This window comes from Petromyzon marinus, chromosome 19, assembly GCF_048934315.1.
Source record: "Petromyzon marinus isolate PM22_M1 ecotype Great Lakes invasive population chromosome 19, UKy_Petmar_22M1.pri1.0, whole genome shotgun sequence".
NCBI classification, from domain to species: Eukaryota; Metazoa; Chordata; class Hyperoartia; order Petromyzontiformes; family Petromyzontidae; genus Petromyzon; species Petromyzon marinus.
In genome coordinates, this window is record NC_133685.1 from 2,093,801 (window position 1) to 2,110,510 (window position 16,710).

A 16,710-nucleotide genomic window follows, 5' to 3' on the forward strand; every position below is an offset into this window, starting at 1 on the left:
AAACGTCAGAATTGGGGGAGACAAAGGCGGCTGGGCACGGTGTCAGCCACAACCATTTAGCGTCCATCACACCCCACGGGTCGACTCAGCCTCAAGTGAGTACCTGGTGCGATGTGTGAAAAAAACATCCCCACGAGGGAGACAAAGGCGGCCGGGCGTGATGCTGGCCACCCACCACCGCCTCTCGTGTGCCGTGCCGGCCTTCATAGGTAGTACTCGCTAACAGCACTTGCCTCAACAGTCTGGGGATCTTTGCCTCTGTGGTTCCATATGTATTATATAGGTGTGCCCGTGTGATTGTGGGTTTGTGAATGAATGGAGGTGTGTGGGTGTGTCTCCATGTGCTTGTGTGCGTGAATGAGTGTGTGAGCCCGTGAATGTCCGTGGCCCGGATTAATATCAGCTCGCTTCCAAGAATTGTCCCAACAGTCGCACCTCCGATTTGCACGGTTGGCTACGTACGGTGCGAAAGGAGTTCAACATCTCCATACCGGAGATGTTGATAATTACAGGGCTGCAGTCAGGTGACCGAGAGGCCACGTGTGGGATACTTGAGGTGCACAGTGTCTGTGTGTGGTGTTGACACAGTGGAAGCTCAGGTGGTCCAATTGTCATTCATCTCCGTCGGTCACCTGGGTCGATGCCATGACTTCCTGCCAGCAGCGAGCCTTCCACACTTCACGTGATAGCCTCAAAGTGCACCTAGCCTGGCACAGTGGCCTTGGTGATGTCAGCGACACTCGGTGGCCAATGGTGGCTGTTGTATGCCGCTCGCCGACAGCACTTGCCCCAACAGTCATGTTATATGAGTATAAGTTTGAGTGTGTATAAGAGTGAGTGTGCGTTCGAAGCGCAGCGCTACGAGTCTGGCGACCCGAGTTCGATTCCCGCTCACGGCCAACACCGGTGACGATTATCTGAACTGGTCCTGGGCCTCCCCTAGGTCGACTCAGCCTCAAAATTAGAAGCCGGTGCGGTGTTTAAACATCGCCAATTGGGAGACAAAGTCGGCCGGGCGTGGTACTGGCCACCCACCCCCTCGTGTGCCTTGCCGGATAACATCACTTGCCCCAACAGTATATTAATGCTATACGGGGGATCTTTGTCTTTGTGCACACACGTGTATGTTCCTTTGCTCCCGTGCACCCACGCCTCTGCACGTGATGCCAGAAGGGGTCCCCCCCCCTTCGCACCCCCACCCCCCCGGTGGCCCAATTGGCACGAGTTCAACCTCCCCCGTGTAAACAGCGCGCGACGCATTCACGCGCCACCCGCCACCGCCGAGTAACGGCGCTAATTGTGTGCCCTGGGGAGAGATGGGGAGAGGAGGGGGGTTGAGAGAGAAGTGGGGGCGAGGGGAGAGGAGGGGGATTGAGAGAGAAGTGGGGGGGAGAGGAGGGAGATGGAGAGAGGAGGGAGATTGAGAAAGGGAGATGGGAGAGACGAAGGAGATATGTGAAAAGCTGGGAGATATGGGGGGGGGGGCGAGAGAGTGCTGGTGGTGCTGCGAGTTCTGTAAGAGATGGAGATGGCAGTGATGTGAGTGAAGCGAGGGAGAGTGAAGAAGCGAAGGAGAGAGTGATGGGAGGGAGAGCGAGAGAGGAGAGCGCGGATGAATTCTTGGAAAGAAACTGGGTCCCGCAGCTGCGAGCGCGCACGTGTGCGAGCGAAATGAGCCCGTGGGAGCGCGGGTTCGAGTTGAACTCCTGACCTGGGCACCGGCCACGGAATGAAGGGGCTTTGGGGAAATGAGTGGAAACATGATGTTACATTTTGAATTAATGATGCTTGCGGTCAGATCTATATATACACATAAATATATTTGTCCATGTGTGCAGCACGTATTAGTAGGAGAACCTGATTTTACACGACGGCCGTTTTGAGAAGAGGCGATTGAAATTGGACGTGTACGTTGTCTTGAGTACTCGGGGCGTTGGTCAACATAGGTCGGTATGCAACAGTAAGTCATTCCCGACACGAATTATCAGAAGAGGTTCTATTCCTATTCCAGTGATCATGGGTTGCAGGACGATCACCTTTTCATGTAAGGACGGCGACAATTGCATTTCGACCACTGGTATCGGTGTATTACTATTCTATTCCAGAATCGATAGGGGTTTTTTTTACTTCGTGGTGAATGTAGCGGCCTCTAGTGGCTGGCTAGATCGGCCACCCGATTGCACACATCACAAGGATTCCTCTACTTACGAACGAGTTAGGTTCCAGAGGTCTGTTCGTGAGTCGATTTGTTCGTAAGTCCAACTTTACTCCTGTCGATTCCAAACATGTTGTACGGCATGCACACTAAACACGGACAAAATGGCTTTAAACGTTGTATAATCCCCTGTACATGTAGATGCCACTGGTTCTTCACGTCCTGCAGATGTAAATGCCACCACCGCCATCTATTGCACGGCGGTGGAGCCTCTCGGTCCGAATAGGTAATTTGGGCATACGGAGAGGTTAGTTCGTATCTCTGAAAGTTTGTAAGTAGGATGTTCGAAGAACATCGATTCTTACACTCGCGATCCGATGAATGCGTCGAAGACAGCGCGGTCAGAATGTTTCGAGAACGAGACTCGAAATATTGACAAACGACCTCAATACAATGCAATTTCATTTCACTGATCCCTGTAAAGCCTCGCCGAGTCTCGGGGAGGGTCCTGCCACATTGGGATGTTTGGCCCGATCCCTTGGGCGAAGAAACCGGAGAACCCTGAGAAGTCCCAAACCGCGCGCATCCGCGGGGGGGGGGGGGGGGGGACACTCAAAACATTTGCGCTGCACAGACGGGTTCATGAATGCGCTTGTGTACCGCAGTCATTGTCTGGCCAGGGTTTGGAAGTTTCGGCAATCTGCCTAATCCACCAACCCTCACCAAGCACAAACAGCGTACGGTATTGGAACATCGGAATCAAGAATATTTATTTATACTGCAGGAGGAATCGGATGAGCTACAAAGCTCTTTTTCACAGATGTCCAGTAGGTGCACGGGGTCAGAACGTTACAACAACAAACAATACAACACGATAGGAGTGCAAAGTAGAGGAAAGGTAAACAATCACTTTAAAAAATATATACAAATAAAACTAAACTATTTTGTATCTCACTAGGTAAAGCCCACTGAGAAAGTAACTTATTGTTCAGAAGCGACCTGGCCACAAATGTTAACCACAACAAAGTGGCCCATCATGTGGCAAACTTGATTTGGCGTTTTCGTGACTGCAGGAATTACTCATTTGAGTCTTTCGGTAAAGTCACGTAGAAAGAGAAAATAATAAATTAAATAAAAGCATACGACGTTTCGATTGCAACACAAGCAATCTTTTCTAAGTTTACTAGGTTGGTTTTCTCTTTCATTTGTACCTGATGATGATTGCTTGTGTTGCAATCGAAACGGCGTATGCTTTTAATTTATTATTTTATCTTTCTACGTGACTTTACCAAAAGAACCAAAGAGTATCACGTGGCAATTTAGAGCGGCAAAATAATTCAGTCGACAAAGTAAAGTTGCAGCCCTGCATTCGCCTGCTCAACGCCACGGAAGCGCACCCTCCACAAGAGGCAGCTCTCGAGATGCTCCTCTCGAAGGTTATCTGAGCCACTCCGCGCTCGCAGGAAGTCTTGCATGAGAGTACCCACAGTTTACCCCACCACACGCGACCTACCCAACGACCATAGAGTACCCATGGTCACTGCCTGGGTGTGTGGGTGGATTCAATAAAAGTTTCCATCGTATCAACTACCGCGCTGGGAGCTCAAATCTGTGAGAAATAAAAGAGCTTTATAGCCCATCGGATTCCTCCAGCACAAATACATATTCCGATTCTGAATCGAACCGGCGACCTCTTGGTTGCAATGTCCAATGTGATAGCCATTACTCTACGGCAGCAACCCCCACGGCATTGTACCCGCGCGTTAATGATATCGCCCTTGGGTGACTGCCGCATTTAAATGTAACGACTGCGGACAACCTTCGGTTCAAACTTTCTGCATGCAGCGCACGTGGCGCGTGTGCCATTAAGCCACGAATACGCGCACGGGGTTCTAGGAAAATGATCGTCTCGCCTCTATTTATACACTGTAATTACCTAAGCACGCGTGCCTGTCCCCCTGCATAACGTGTACCACCTGCAGCGGGGAGCGGGTCGGGTGGTGGGAGGTGGTGGGGCTCGCCTCTGGGGAGGAGCCGGAGGGAGCAATGGGGAAGGGGTAGAGGTGGGAGCGGGGATGAGGGGCGAGGTTCATGTGAGGAGAAGGAGGACCCTCCCCGCGTCTCCTCCTTCTCCATGTGCAACTCTCACGCATAATTAAGGACGCGTTTGGCATAATTGGCGACCGCCCCCCCTCTGCGAAGCTGATGTTGATAACCACTGCTGGCGCTCCACCGCCAACAGTGAAACCAGAGCCCGTTCCCATGAAACCAATCCAGCCCGACCCGGCTCATTAAAGCTACAATTAATACACTTAGTGCCTCACGTGCCACGTGCTGTGCACAAACAGGCTCATCGAGTGATCGAGCGATGTAAATGCGAATGATGTTTCTAGAAGGGGCAGAGATAGCTTGTTATAGCCTCCACCATCCGATCCCGCCGAACGACTTAAATAGGCATGTGGTTTTCACACCTGATGATGATTGCTTGTATTGCAGTCGAAACGTGAGAATTGTATTGTTTTATATGTTTCATTATTTTATTGTTTCCCTTCTACTTGATTTTACCGAAAGAACCAAGAATATGTGTACAAGCGTTTAACGTATCGGTTGCTGTTGTATCAGCTCACCCGTACGTCAGAGGACAATTCTCACAACTAAGCATAGCAATTAGATACATGTGATATATTTTGCGTGTTAAAAGACTGCATACGTGACAATGTAATTTGTTTGGCAGTGTCGGGTGGCGGAGGGCCTTAACGGCACACATTTGGTCAGCTCGTTATTTGGCCTCCACTCAAAACAAGACGTGACGAAGCGTCATATCGGCTGCGAAAACCATGCGCGTTCAGCACTTTGGTGTGTGTGTGTGCGTGCGTTTGTGTGGCTTTTCATGATCAAGTTCAGTATTCTAAGAACAGGGTTGGTGGCGCAGGCAGTGATAACACTCGCGCCCATGCACTTTTAAATCTAGATTGAAAACTCGTTACTTATGAACTGATTTTCGTGTTTAATTTCTTGTCGTACACCCGCGCCTCCGATCAGCACGGTTGGATACGTACGGTGCGAAAGAAGCCTTTGTGTGTGCAGTCTGTATGGTTTCTTCTCCCATTGGTCTCCGTGATGCTCCGCTGGCGTCTCTGGTTTCCTCCCATACCTAAAACACCACGCGATGTAACTGGTATTGTTTAAATGCTGCACAATGTACCCGCAAAGGATTCAATTGGGACTCCACATACAGCAGCAACATCGGCATCCCTGCTGTAAAAAAAAAAGAAATGGACTCAGCGAGGCATTCCTGCAGGGTAACCAAACGGAATTTAAATGAATACATAACCAACCTCTCTTATCCCCTTCCTCGCACTGACACCATCGACTCGTCGCAGGATTTGGTGGAACCGAAGGCACAACGATGGAGTTGTGAAATCCGATGGATATGTCGGTGCAGTGCGACCGAGACTCAAAGACTCTAGAACCCAGGGACGTGCGGTCAGGGGAGGCAGGAGGAGGCAGAGCCTCACCTGTCATACGCCAATGAAAATAGCTGTTACGAAAAGTAAAAAAAAAGAATAATCAAATCAAATAAATATTAAGATTTTCCACTGATCTGTGTTATAAATGTCATTTCTGTACGATTACAATCATTTTTAGAGTCAAAATCGCCAAATTTGCAGAGCTCCGCTGCAAATACAGGAAGAGACGAGAGGTGAGGCAGCGACGAGCTCAGCCTCCCCTCTGATTGCGCAACCCCTCAGTAACTGGATGGAGTGCGGGCAATAAGCGCGTGCCTCTTACTATCTCAGTACGTCACCAATGTAATGTTTGTAGACCCCTTCATTTCATGCCCTCGCCTTCCATACTCCAGGTAACTTATTTCACGTATGTGTATAAAGATATTTAGGCTCGCTGGTCTCGTCATGAAACTGCAATGAAAAAGGACCAGGGGAGGCAGCTATCACATCTGCCTCACCGAGGGGGGCGTGTTAGACACGCCCCCCTCCGTGAGGTCACGCCCCCTCCGTGAGACCACGCCCCCCTCAGTGTGTGAATCTGGCTCTGACACGAGCCAGTGCCTTCCCAACCATTGACCTCACCCTGCACGTCACTGCGAGAACCCCAAGACTCACACGCAACCCTAAGAATCACACACATACCCTGGAATCACACACATACCCGAGAATTACACACAAACCCGAGAATTACACACAAACCCGAGAATCACACACAAACCCGAGAATCACACACAATCTTTCAAGACTGAATCACAAGGTTCCGTGAAACCTAAGATTCAAGCGTGTCCTTTAAAGCATTGACACACCGTGAAACGTAAGAAAAGCAACACATTCGTAAATATAAAACTATTAAATTAATATAGAAAAAGACACACAAAGACGATGTTTCGGGCCAACAGTCCTTCACAGCGACATCGTAAAACATTTGTGGAAAAAGGCGCTTTACAGCTCATCGGCTTTACAGCTCATTGATTGATACCTAAGGATCTCGCGCGCGCAGCAATGAAACCCAAGAATCGCGACCCCTCCCCCTCCCCGCCGAGAAACTCAAGACCAATGGGATCGCGCGACCTTGCCTCGCGCCTCCAGTGTCCTCGCCTCTCATTCGGTGTGAGGAGCCGCCGCCGCCGCACGCGCTTTCGACGACCATGGCAGAGGAGGCTGTGGGCGCTGTGGAGGCGGTGGTCGACATCGCCAAGCTCAAGGTGGCGCAGGGAGCACGACACAGAGACGCGCGGGGGTAGTGGTGGTGGGTTGGTGTGGTAGGGGACGCGCCACGGTGGGAAGCTCTCGGGGAGGGGGGGTGCCGGGCCTTGGGGGAGGGGTGGTGGAGGTGGCGGCCTGGCGAAGGCCCCGCTAGGCGAGGCGTCGGCTGGGACGCTTCGGGGCCGCCTGTCGAGTTCCGCGTTGTGCCCGCGACTCACGACTGCTCGGAGCGCCGTGGCCCCCCGCTGACATTTGGCCGATCGTGGCGTGCGAGCGTCGGCCGCGTTGGCCGCTCGAGAGCCACTCGCTGGGTCGAGGGCCTTGCCACGCCGGCCCGTGCGTCTGGCCTCAATGCAGCCCGTGTGAGGAAGGGCGGCCTCGTCCCGTGCGTTTGTGGTGGTCGCGCACACACGCGACTCACGACCAGGCTCGCGTCTCCTTCGCTGCAGGGGTTTAAAGACGGCTTCTTGTTCACAGGCGTCAACGTGCTTTGGCCTTCGAGCCCTTAAGTGGCGCACACAACATGGCATTCGCGTGTGCGCGCACTTGTACGCACAGCAACGCACGCACAACGCCGCCACGCGAATGATTATACACAAACACTGATCGCGCTGCTCGCCTACAAAACGCGGTGTGCACTGTGGGGGTTCATTCGTGGTCCAGGTCTCCCTTTACAAATCAACTTATAGTCTCGGCAGGCAATCATCTGGTTGTGCGTGAGAATAGCTCATGGACTCATTGTCCGTTCAGAGGATGATTCCGATTGGTCAGAAAGTGGCTAGGAGATGTTAACGCCATCGCCTGGTGTGCAGGAGGTCGTGGGCTCGATTCATATCCTGACGCCTGCTGTATATTTGGAGTTTGCGTGTCTCTCTCCCCGTGGTAGAGTGAATTAGTCTCCTCCAGGTCCTCCGGTTTTTCTCGCCACATTTTAAAATGAACATCACGCGTGTTAGCGTATTTGGCGGCTGCTATACATTTCCACATGATAAGCCACTTCGTGGCCAGAGCTTCATAGCCGAGTGGGCCTTAAAACCTGGTAAAATTGGGAAGTAAAAAAAAAACCACGTAGTTTTAATCGTGAAATGCATACGCGCGAAATCGTGAAACCAATTGCCCAGGATACTTTGAACACGCTCCGTTCCGTTTGCGCTCGCAGCTGCCCGAGCTGCGGCAGGAGCTGTCGACGCGCGGGTTGGACACGAAGGGGAACAAGCAGGAGCTGCTCAAGCGCCTGCAGTCGTTCCTCCTGGAGCACGGTACAGCGGGGGCGCTAGTGCTCGCACTGCGCGACTGGCAACAGCGCGCAAGTGCACGGACGGGGCTGCCCGATTTCTGCGACTTGGCAAAAATGCAAATGCGAAATTGTCGTCGCACCTCCGATCAGCACGGTTGGCTACGTACGGTGCGAAATAAGTTCAACGTACCGTGATTTTAACACTGCCAAGTTTTTGAGATAATTTGCAGTCCCTTTGTACATCCACTGCTGGATGTTCTCCACCCGTTGTCAGACGTCGTGGAGGTGATGTCACCATGCTTGTGATTTAAATTGGGCAGTGGACCCACCTTTAGAGTGGAGTACATTGCAGAGAGATTGTCTGACAGAGACACTGCACTTTATACTCTTCTTACCTTAAGCACTTTGAAGTGAACACTTTAACAGTTTTAGCTTCAACAGATATTAGTCTTAATTAATAGATATTTTTTGAGACTGCTGGCACCTCTTTATCCCATGTTTTGCACACTGGTCCATTCAGTGGGTGTTTGTGGCGAGCGTGGAATTTATCTCACTGCTTCTTGTTACCAGGTGATGACGGTGTGGAAGAGGTGAATGAAGAGGAGGCATTGGGTGAAGAAACCGAGGTATTGACTACATCGCCACTGCGTTGTCTCTAGGCTCTGCTTGTGATTGTCAACTGTACAACGTTATGAGCAACTGTTAAAGTAAGCTACAACCAAATAACTCTGATCTCACAGGTCAGGGCAATTAAACCGATAGACCATGCGCCCTCAGAAACGTTTCATAACCATGATATTTCTCCCTTGCGATGTCGATGTTTAAGCATGAGCACATCGTCGCAGTGCGTGATTTGCAGCACGTATTTGATTCTGTGCCAATGGGACTTCTGCTTTCTCTCCGTTGGTACAGGAGGAGCTATCTGAAGTAACAGAAGAGCCACCTGCTCCTCCGGAGCTACCAAAACCGTACGAGAGCTTCCCTCACTCTGCCGCCACGTGCTTTGCACTTCAAATAGCTTTTTTTACTGCTTACTAGGTCGACAGTGTTAATGCATTAGCCCTATCCGTCCATTGGTAACGTGAGGTCACAATAGATGTCATAAAGATGGTCCTATATGAGCAAAATCGAAATCTTGAGATGCAAACCAGTGCTAAAAGTAACTATTTGCAAATATGAAAATGTTTGTTGTCCTCGTAGTTACTGTTCGGTTTCTGTGCTACTAATAAAACAGTTATTGAGGAAAGCATTACAATATCCATATACATGATTCTTGTTCTTTATATTTTGTTTGATTGCCACTGCTGTTGTCATAGAGTTGAGAAGCCAGCAGTAAAGAAGGTCCAGGACGTGGTGCTAACTTCAGAAGCAGAGGTAACTTTAAACATTTTTTCCCCCTCTCAAAACAAATGTAAAAAAATTTAAAGGCGCTATTTAGTTTAACGTGTGTTAGGTTCGCACATTTGTGTAAGGAAAGAAAACCTTGAAGAGCTGGTTATTATACACGCGTTTTACTTTAACGGTGGATTTATTGGTTTCACACTTTGTTTAAAACTGCGCTCTCAGCCTCGCGTGGTTTTCTTCTATTTATTTTTAGCGGCTGCAGACCAGAGCGAAGCGTTTCAACGTGGAAATGAACGAGCAGGCCAAGAAGGCAGCCCGCGCAGCCCGGTGAGGTCCCGCAGCGTCCCACTCCCCGTCGCTCATCATCGGCCGCGTTTTCCCTGCTGCCCGATAAAGCGGCTCCCCAAGCTGTCGCTCACAGCCTCGCGATGCAACAATCTGTCCATGTCCCTGTGCACGAGCTGAGTTTCGTCGCTTCACCTCCGTCGCATATGTCCTCTCGGACGTGTACCCTGCTTTAGCTGTCACCGTCATGTCTCTACCATTGTCCCTTGGGTGCCACTGTGGCGAAAGTGTTAACTACCTCGCCTGGTCTACAGGAAGCCATGGGTTCGATCCCTACCCTGACTCCTGTATATTTGGAGTTTGCGTGTCTCTCTCCCCGTGGTCGCGTGGATTTTTCTCCGGGTCCTCTGGTTTTTCCCTCCACATTTAGAAACATTTCGATTTAAAGCTTTCGTGACTGCAATGATTCATCTTCTTTGGTTCTTTCGGTAAAGTCACGTAGAATGAGAATAAAATAATAAATTGATAAAATAAAATAACACAATAATATTATATAAGTGAGAATATTATTGTGTTATTTTATTTTATCAATTTATTATTTTATTCTCATTCTACGTGACTTTACCGAAAGAACCAAAGAAGAAGATTTAGAAACATGCGTTTATAAATATACACGTGATGATAAGCCACTTTGTTGAGCTATCATTTGTGGCCAGGTCATTTCTAAAAAAGACCTATATAGCTCGGTGAGCCTAACCTGGTAAAATAAAAACAGTTTAGTAGTTTAATGCCCTGCCCAAGCCCAATTGTGTAACAGTCAGTGTGACCATACTTTTCTCCATGGCTTTGTTGTGCATTCTTCAAATTGTTCCATTTATTGGTGACTGACCAATATGCCATTTACTGTACCCCAATTCAAAATACCATAGTGACATCCATGACTGCAACTTCACAGTATTTTTTCATGAATTAAGTTAATTGGACAGCCTGTGACACACGCTAGGTGTTTAGCTACGAGAGAATTTATTTTTTTGGGTAGTACCTAGCTTTAAAAAGTGCTGCTTTTTACAAGTGTGTGAACCAGGAATTAACACGGTTTTTTTCTTGTTTCAGGTTTGGGATTGTCACCACTGAAACGAACAAAGCAGGTATTGATCCCATATCCTAAGTCTCTATCCAATATTAAATACCCTATATGTAAACAGCTGTCATTGGCATCAGCTATGATACATCTACTGCTGGATGAAGGCCTCCCCTTGCTGTCAATATCTCTCATGTTCTTATGATGCTACAATCCGTCTAGCGCCTGAACACAGCCGATTTAATCGTTCTGTCACGAGCAGACATCTCCAGGGTGTCTCCTTTGGCTGCCATTCCATCATTAGTCTCTGCCAGTGGCCATCATCCCTTCTAGCGACGTGTCGTGCCCGAGACCACTTATTTTTCTTAAGTAGTTATGATGTCTTGTATGTGTATGTTCTCTGATGTTATTTATGAACGTGTCTCATTCTCAGGTGTTGTTGGCGCTACCAAACTGCCGGTAGGTCTACAATGCTCATTAATGGGCAAAACGTCTAAATCGTACATTGAATAAAGAAAAAGTTTTACGTTTGATATTGTTTTTCTGAGTTTTAATAACTCTTACGCACATTTGTCGTGTTGTAATTATTTAAGTGAGTCACCGCATGACCTCTGTTCAGGTGGACACCACCAAGCTGCAGGAGCGTGCCAAGCGATTCGGCGTCAATGTCTCCACCGTGGCTCAAAAGGTTGGTTTTCACTTCGCGGTTTAAAATAGAAGATTCTTGAGTGCAGCATCCTCTTGATGTTAGGCTGCGTGTCCACAGCGTATTCACAACCCGGGGGGAGTGGTTGCACATTGATTTGCACGTTGCGCAACTTCGAAAACCCGAGTTTGATTCCCCGCCGTGGCTACCGCGAGTAGCGAGTATTTTCGGCTCTCCACCACACTTGACCAATCTACAGTTACCAGCCTGTTAGTGTGGTCAGACAACTCCCATGACCGCCATGGTGTGGGGATGCATTCACTCGCCATAATTTTACAAAGGCCTGGAAGTGTGTTTAAAGTGAAGCGCATTCAACTGAGAGCCTCGGATTGATAAAGCAGTTGCTGATGGTGCAATAGGGCCCAGCTTCAAAAAGAGCCTCTTGAGAAGTAATCTTCGATCGAAGTGTCATGTCTCCTTCACGATTTCTCTCTCTCGGTGGAATACAACTTGCCTTCGTTTAAAGCAGCACTGGGTTGAGGTATAGCCACCTCCGACGCGATCTTCGTTGTTGCTGCCTGCCCAGGGGGTGATGGCTAGCCGCAGGCTGCCGCCACGCCAGATGAATATGTTCACACCATCGGGGCACATAACAGCCCCGTAGGCTAATGGAGCAGATGCCCTCTGACCCCAACTAATTGGAACCAGGCCGCGCATTGGGATCATTTTTAATGATCGTGGGGAGTTGGGGTGGGAGGGTCAGAGGAGTCAGTGGATGGAACATTCTTGCAGAGGAAGCCGAACTAGTAAACTATATTGGTAATGTGTTCTTTGAGCCGCTGCCAGGTTTACTATAATTGTAGAATGCAACCAACTTGTGTACGTTTTCGAGCTCAACTTACCGGGTAAATAGATTCACATTTCCCCCCCTTCCAAATGTAACCCCGCAAAAATAGAATGCTTACTGTTGAAATTATGAGAATACCAAACGCGTTTGCAAAAAAAAAACTTGTTTTTAAAATAGTTGGGCTCTTTTTGAACATTCTTTCCGTTGGGCTTGTTTTTTAGGCGTGCGATAGCTCGCTCGCTGCATCGTGTTTCTTCGTGCTGTCGCCAGCGACACGACACTTCGTGTGTGTGTGTGTGTGCGGGCACGCGTCCCTTTCGCAGATTGAGGTTGAGGGGAAACTCAAGAAGAGAAAGGAACGGTTTGGGGTGGTGACTGCAGCTGCGGCTGTCGCTACCGAAGACACGGAGGTGGGTGACGTGGCCTTTTCATCATTATTTTAATGCTCGTTTACCCAGGAAAACCTCGCTGAGTCTCATGGCACCTTTTTATGGAGGGTCCTGCCATATTTGAGCAGTTTCGGCCGATGATTATTGTGTACATTGCAATTCAGTAATTTGCGGGTAATTTTTCAAATCTGGAAATATTGGACCATGACGCTGGCACACAATGGCCTACTCTTGTGAATGACTTCAGGGGATCATGAACATCCTCTGTGAAAGAGACGCCCGCAGTATTGACCAGGGCGGACGCTGTATTTAAACCGTGGTACTTAATTACACTCGTTACGTGGCCGTGTAATGTCACTCTTGTGTCTTCGTTTATCGGAGGAGTAATATTTGAGAAAAGGGTGATGGTGATATTTTTAATTTGTGTAGCATTTCAATCCACATTCAACTTTAGATACTGCGTGTAATGACCTGCATGACCGAAACCCAAATGAGAAATACACATTCAAATTTAACAGCAATAGCAACAAAAACAGGAGTTGGGCAGATGGAGCGGTGGTGTGACATAGCGTGCACGAAGCCATCACAAGCGCCACAACTCCTGCTCTGATGGTGGTGGTGTTTGGTAAGGGATATTTGTTTTTTTTTGGTTGTTTCATTAAGCAGGGTCATCCCCTGCACAGCTCTTGCACGCGAAACACCCCCGTAAGAAGGAATCGGGTAAACATCCCAATATAGCAGGACCCTCATGGAAAAGCCTTGAGACTCAGTGAGGCTTTCATGAACAAACAATGATATTATTAGAATGATTACATGGACTAGAGGTATATTCTGAAGACTTGCATCCTTAGTCACCTATTTGATGAGATGAGAGGGAGGCATTGTGTGAAGCCTCCCAGGTTGAAAAGATTCATCTGAACTCCATCTCTCTTGTGCTGTGTTCGTGTCAACCTTTTGGCTCTGTAAATACGAGTCGTGTCAAGCACTCTCCATACTGTGCCTTGAGTGAATCGCTGTGCAGTGGCTTCCAGCCAATGTTCTTGTAAATGAACTTCACTCGATTCCTCCACTCATGCTGAAGACTCGGGTCTACCAGGATAACCGTTTCAACTCATCCACGCTGTGTTCTACCATACTGCAGGACAAAACACGCAACTTTTTGCTTCTCTCCTTGCGCTGCTTAAATTTGGAATTCACTCCCATTGTCTCTTTTCCCCAAGTTCATTATAACCTTGCTCAAGCAAAGAAACAATGTGTATCCATTACACCTGCAGTTGGTTCTGTTTGTTACTGAACGCTTGGGCATGTTGGGCCTTTGATCCTGTGCTCATGAATTGTGATAAAAAAAAATACAAACCTCTTGTCTTTAGGTGGAATATTTCTTACCTTATTACCAATAAAGGGTATTGAGACCATAAGTATTTTGCAAAGGAAATGTCGATTGAAATTGTATTTGTGAGTGCCATGTGGATCGTCGTGATAATGCTCACTCGTATTGTAAAGTAACCGAAACGCTGCCTTTCTGCGTCTTTTCGTTTTTGCAGATCAAGAAGCTGAAAAGAGCGGAGCGTTTTGGCATTGCATAAACCTGCATTATTTTTCTTGTTCCGGTTTTATAATCTTCTCCCTCAAGGCAAACGAGTCGAGTCTTGGTTTGTGGATCGTGATTTTGTTTGCCTAATACAACCAATTCGTATTCACTGGCACGCATTCTTTTGTGCGCTGCCTTTTCCACACACAAAGCATTCGTCGTCCGAGCAGCGACTGGAAACGTTACACTATCACATTTGTACGTGGGGGTGTGTGTGTGCGGGCATCGGGGCGGGGGGGGGGGTGGTGTTCACTCGCAATGTAATGCGTGCCCACGTGGAATTGTTAACGAGCAGAGTTTGACAGGAAGGAAACAGCTTGACACTCGGGGCTTTCCATTCATAGGCAGGGGAAATTAATCAACTCGACTAAATTGGCAAGGTGGTGTCCAGGGAAAACTTGATAACCCACATTTGTTTAACTATACAACCCCGAGGAAAGCTTCACAATTAATCAGATCGTTATTGTATCGTCTCGGCTGAGATCGCAAGTTAAATTTATAATTCAATATGCCTACCTCCAACAAAAGCCTACTCTTTGTAAAGTGCCATTTTGTGGGTTATCAAGTATCCTCGAGGAACCCCCCCCCCAATTAAACTGCTTGAAATAAGTTAGCATTTGTCAGTAAAATGTATCACATATATTAGTTATATATAGTTGTGCAAGTATCCTGATAATTGAATTTTAAAAAGTAGGTGTATTTTTTATCAGTCCGATCACTGCTCGAATAAAGGAGTGAAACGCAGTCTTATTTGAATCCCCATTGTCCACCCATGTGTATGACATGACGTGTCATCGTTTACCTCGTCTTACCACGCAGCTGACGCGAGAACTCTTGTTTTGTATCGTTTCCAACGGTGGCGATTGATAAACATTTTTTTAAAAAATAAATTGACTGCGGATGAAACGGAACCTAGTGCTTGGATTTTGTTAACGTTGCACCTGTTAAGTGCAACACCTTTGTTGGGCGAGGGTCACCCTTGTAGATGATGGTGCACTGCTCTCTCGAGTTGTGAAGGTTGAAGGAAAAACTTTCATTCACTGCTAGATGAGCAAGGGCCAAACTTGACGTGGTTGCCGGGCGTATCGGTTATTTGACCACAACCACTATGCTGGATAGTGAAGGCGGGTGGGGGGGAAGTACAGTCCAACGCATAATGTTGCATTACCCTCGGTTGCCCATCACGTGAGAGTCGCCCGTCCAAACACTTTCAAGGCTCAACATTCTGATTAGCTTCCAGAGTTCTGGCGTATTGTGGCAGTCAGCCGTGATCAATCGACTGTGTGAAGGCATACCAATACCCGCGGTTCACGACTGAAGTGACGGTGACATCACTACGGCACCTGTGCCAGGCTAGGTGTACTTTAGGCCACGTGAAGTGTCCAAAGGCTCACTGCAGACAGGTCCACGGGACAGGACCCAAGGTTGCCATGAGTTGGCTGAGATGACTGGCAGATGGTATCAGCAGTACCCCTTACTGTGACAACTTTGCTGCACTTTAGCCACCCGGCGCTCCGCTCGTTGTTGTGAGCGTTGCCCCTCTGCCTTCGGTCGTTGTTGGAGGGCGAATGCCTATAAATTGCCGAGTAACGTCCTTCACGAGCCCCCTCTACAGACGCCGATCTTGATACCACTGGTACCAACGTCTTCGCCAAGTCAACTCAGCTCCACATCCTCCCGTACCGCATCAGTCAGTCTCTTCTCCACAGCAGCACCCACACGCGAGCCGATTTCACCCGCTCCGTCTCCCACCCTATGAGAAGTCCCGTGTGCCAGTGAAGTCCAGTATGTGCCAGCGAAGCCCCGGTGTGCCACCGAAGGCCCGTGTTGCACCCCAACACGTGTGACACCCAAGGCCCGTGTCTGCCACCCCAACACGTGTGCCACCCAAGTCTCGTGTGCCACCCCAACACGTGTGCCACCCAAGTCTCTCGTGTGCCACTTCAACACGTGTGCCACCCCAACACGTGTGCCACCCCAACACGTGTACCACCCCAACACGTGTGCCACCCAAGTCTCTCGTGTGCCACCCCAACACGTGTGCCACCCCAACACGTGTGCCACCCCAACACGTGTGCCACCCCAACACGTGTGCCACCCCAACACGTGTACCACCCAAGTCTCTCGTGTGCCACCCCAACACGTGTGCCACTCAAGTCTCTCGTGTGCCACCCCAACACGTGTGCCACTCAAGTCTCTCGTCTGCCACCCCAACACGTGTACCACCCAAGTCTCTCGTGTGCCACCCCAACACGTGTGCCACTCAAGTCCCTCGTGTGCCACCCCAACACGTGTGCCACTCAAGTCTCTCGTGTGCCACCCCAACACGTGTCCCACCCCAACACGTGTACCACCCCAACACGTGTGCCACCCCAACACGTGTGCCACCGAAGGCCCGTGTTGCACCCCAACACGTGTGC

General features: G+C 49.0%; 1 protein-coding gene across 1 annotated transcript; it reads left to right on the forward strand.

Annotated features, from left to right (window-relative positions):
- Positions 1-6,718: 6,718 nt before the first annotated feature.
- On the forward strand, positions 6,719-15,196 carry SARNP (SAP domain containing ribonucleoprotein). The gene is made up of 11 exons (XM_032957307.2): positions 6,719-6,869; positions 8,030-8,129; positions 8,678-8,733; positions 9,020-9,075; positions 9,424-9,481; positions 9,705-9,778; positions 10,850-10,884; positions 11,251-11,276; positions 11,437-11,505; positions 12,634-12,720; positions 14,244-15,196. Exons 1-11 carry the CDS (start codon positions 6,813-6,815, stop codon positions 14,283-14,285), a joined length of 660 nt encoding a protein of 219 aa, XP_032813198.1. The 5' UTR covers positions 6,719-6,812; the 3' UTR covers positions 14,286-15,196.
- The last annotated feature ends 1,514 nt before the right edge of the window (positions 15,197-16,710 follow it).

What these genes read in the sequence shown, in the direction of transcription:
- SARNP (XM_032957307.2), top strand. Translation starts at nt 6,813, where the DNA reads ATGGCAGAGGAGGCTGTGGGCGCTGTGGAGGCGGTGGTCGACATCGCC. An exon ending in TGCTAACTTCAGAAGCAGAG is followed by an intron (nt 9,482 to 9,704) that starts GTAACTTTAAAC and finishes ATTTATTTTTAG; the next exon opens with CGGCTGCAGACCAGAGCGAA. An exon ending in TCGCTACCGAAGACACGGAG is followed by an intron (nt 12,721 to 14,243) that starts GTGGGTGACGTG and finishes TCGTTTTTGCAG; the next exon opens with ATCAAGAAGCTGAAAAGAGC.